This window comes from Clupea harengus, chromosome 16, assembly GCF_900700415.2.
Source record: "Clupea harengus chromosome 16, Ch_v2.0.2, whole genome shotgun sequence".
Classification (NCBI taxonomy): domain Eukaryota; kingdom Metazoa; phylum Chordata; class Actinopteri; order Clupeiformes; family Clupeidae; genus Clupea; species Clupea harengus.
The window spans coordinates 10,541,095-10,542,349 of record NC_045167.1 but is presented as its reverse complement, the minus strand read 5'-3'; the positions used below and the strand labels follow the sequence as shown (position 1 = coordinate 10,542,349).

The following is a 1,255-nucleotide window of genomic DNA, read 5'->3' as shown; positions in this document are numbered from 1 at the left end:
GATTCTGGACCTGCGGAGGCAGGTGCTGGTGGGTCACCTGACGCACGACCGCATGAGGGACGTCAAGCAGCACATCACCGCGCGCCTCGACTGGGGCAACGAGTGAGTCAGCAGGGCCTGTTCACGTGTGTGTGTGTGTTTCCTTATTTGAATGTGTGTGCACATGGTTTTTCTTACCTCTGTGATTGTCTCTGTTCATGTGGGATTGTGCATATTTGAGTGTGTGTGTGTGTGTGTGTGTGTGTGTGTGTGTGTGTGAGTGAGTGGTTGAGTGAGTGGGTGGCTGTGCATATCTGATAGCTAATTCCCACTTACACTGAAAGCCATGTATTAGTTGCTATTTTGCTGTTGTGGTGTCCTGTGGGAACAGGAGCAAAACGGCCAAAAGTCAAAGCGTTAATCTGTCTCCTGGCCACCTAATGTGTTCCAGCAGGGCCTTCTCCCCCTTTATTCACTACGTTGTCATCAGTAGTAAGCCCTTGCCCCATTTATTTCCTATTATTTCTATCAGGATTGTTTAATGTCTATATAAATCCATTTAACATCATCCACAAGGGGTTGCGATCACTTTAAAACCAAGACTGCCTTTCATTGGTGAGCTGATTTTGAGAAATGAATTAGTTCATTAGTTGAGCTAATTAGTTCATATATACACACCCTAGCAACTGCCAACTGTTCAGATGGTGCAGCTAGGATAGTTCATAGCTACCAAAGCGTCTGTAGCTAGGTTAACTGGCGTGAGACCTTGCATGTTGTACACACCTCGCAGAGGTTTGCGCTCCGTATACAGTCAGGTGGGAATACGACACCTGTGACTTTCCCGTTATCGGAGATTTAGAGGGAATGAAAATGTGCTATCTATCCCGACTGGGTTTTACCCGATACATCAGTGGGTTTCGTATGTGAAAGAGGATTAAGTGTATCTCTCTCTGTGTGTGTGTGTCATCAGTTGCACATATTGAAAATGACTGTAATATGTACAAACGACTCTACACTGCACGTCAGAACCATATTGTTGATTTAATTGCAATTGCTGTGCGGGGCTCACCAAAAGATGTGACAAACATTCACCCATATTGCCAGATTGGTTTAATAGCTCTGATGATGTTTTTAGTAACATCCCCAACACCCCTGATGTTGAAAGATGGACAAGAAGTGATCATCTTACAGAGGTTGTGTCTTTGAGCTTATACATGGCCATAGTCTTCTCTAATAAACTGATCGTGTGTGTTTGTGTTTGTGTGTGTGTGTGTGT

General features: G+C 44.5%; 1 protein-coding gene across 1 annotated transcript in view; it reads left to right on the top strand.

The window, feature by feature from the left end:
• dock4b (dedicator of cytokinesis 4b) overlaps window positions 1-1,255 on the top strand; it is a 147,098-nt gene that overhangs the window by 60,418 nt on the left and 85,425 nt on the right. Inside the window, 1 exon segment of the mRNA XM_031583158.2 lies at window positions 1-102. Coding sequence (XP_031439018.1) covers window positions 1-102 — 102 coding nt within the window.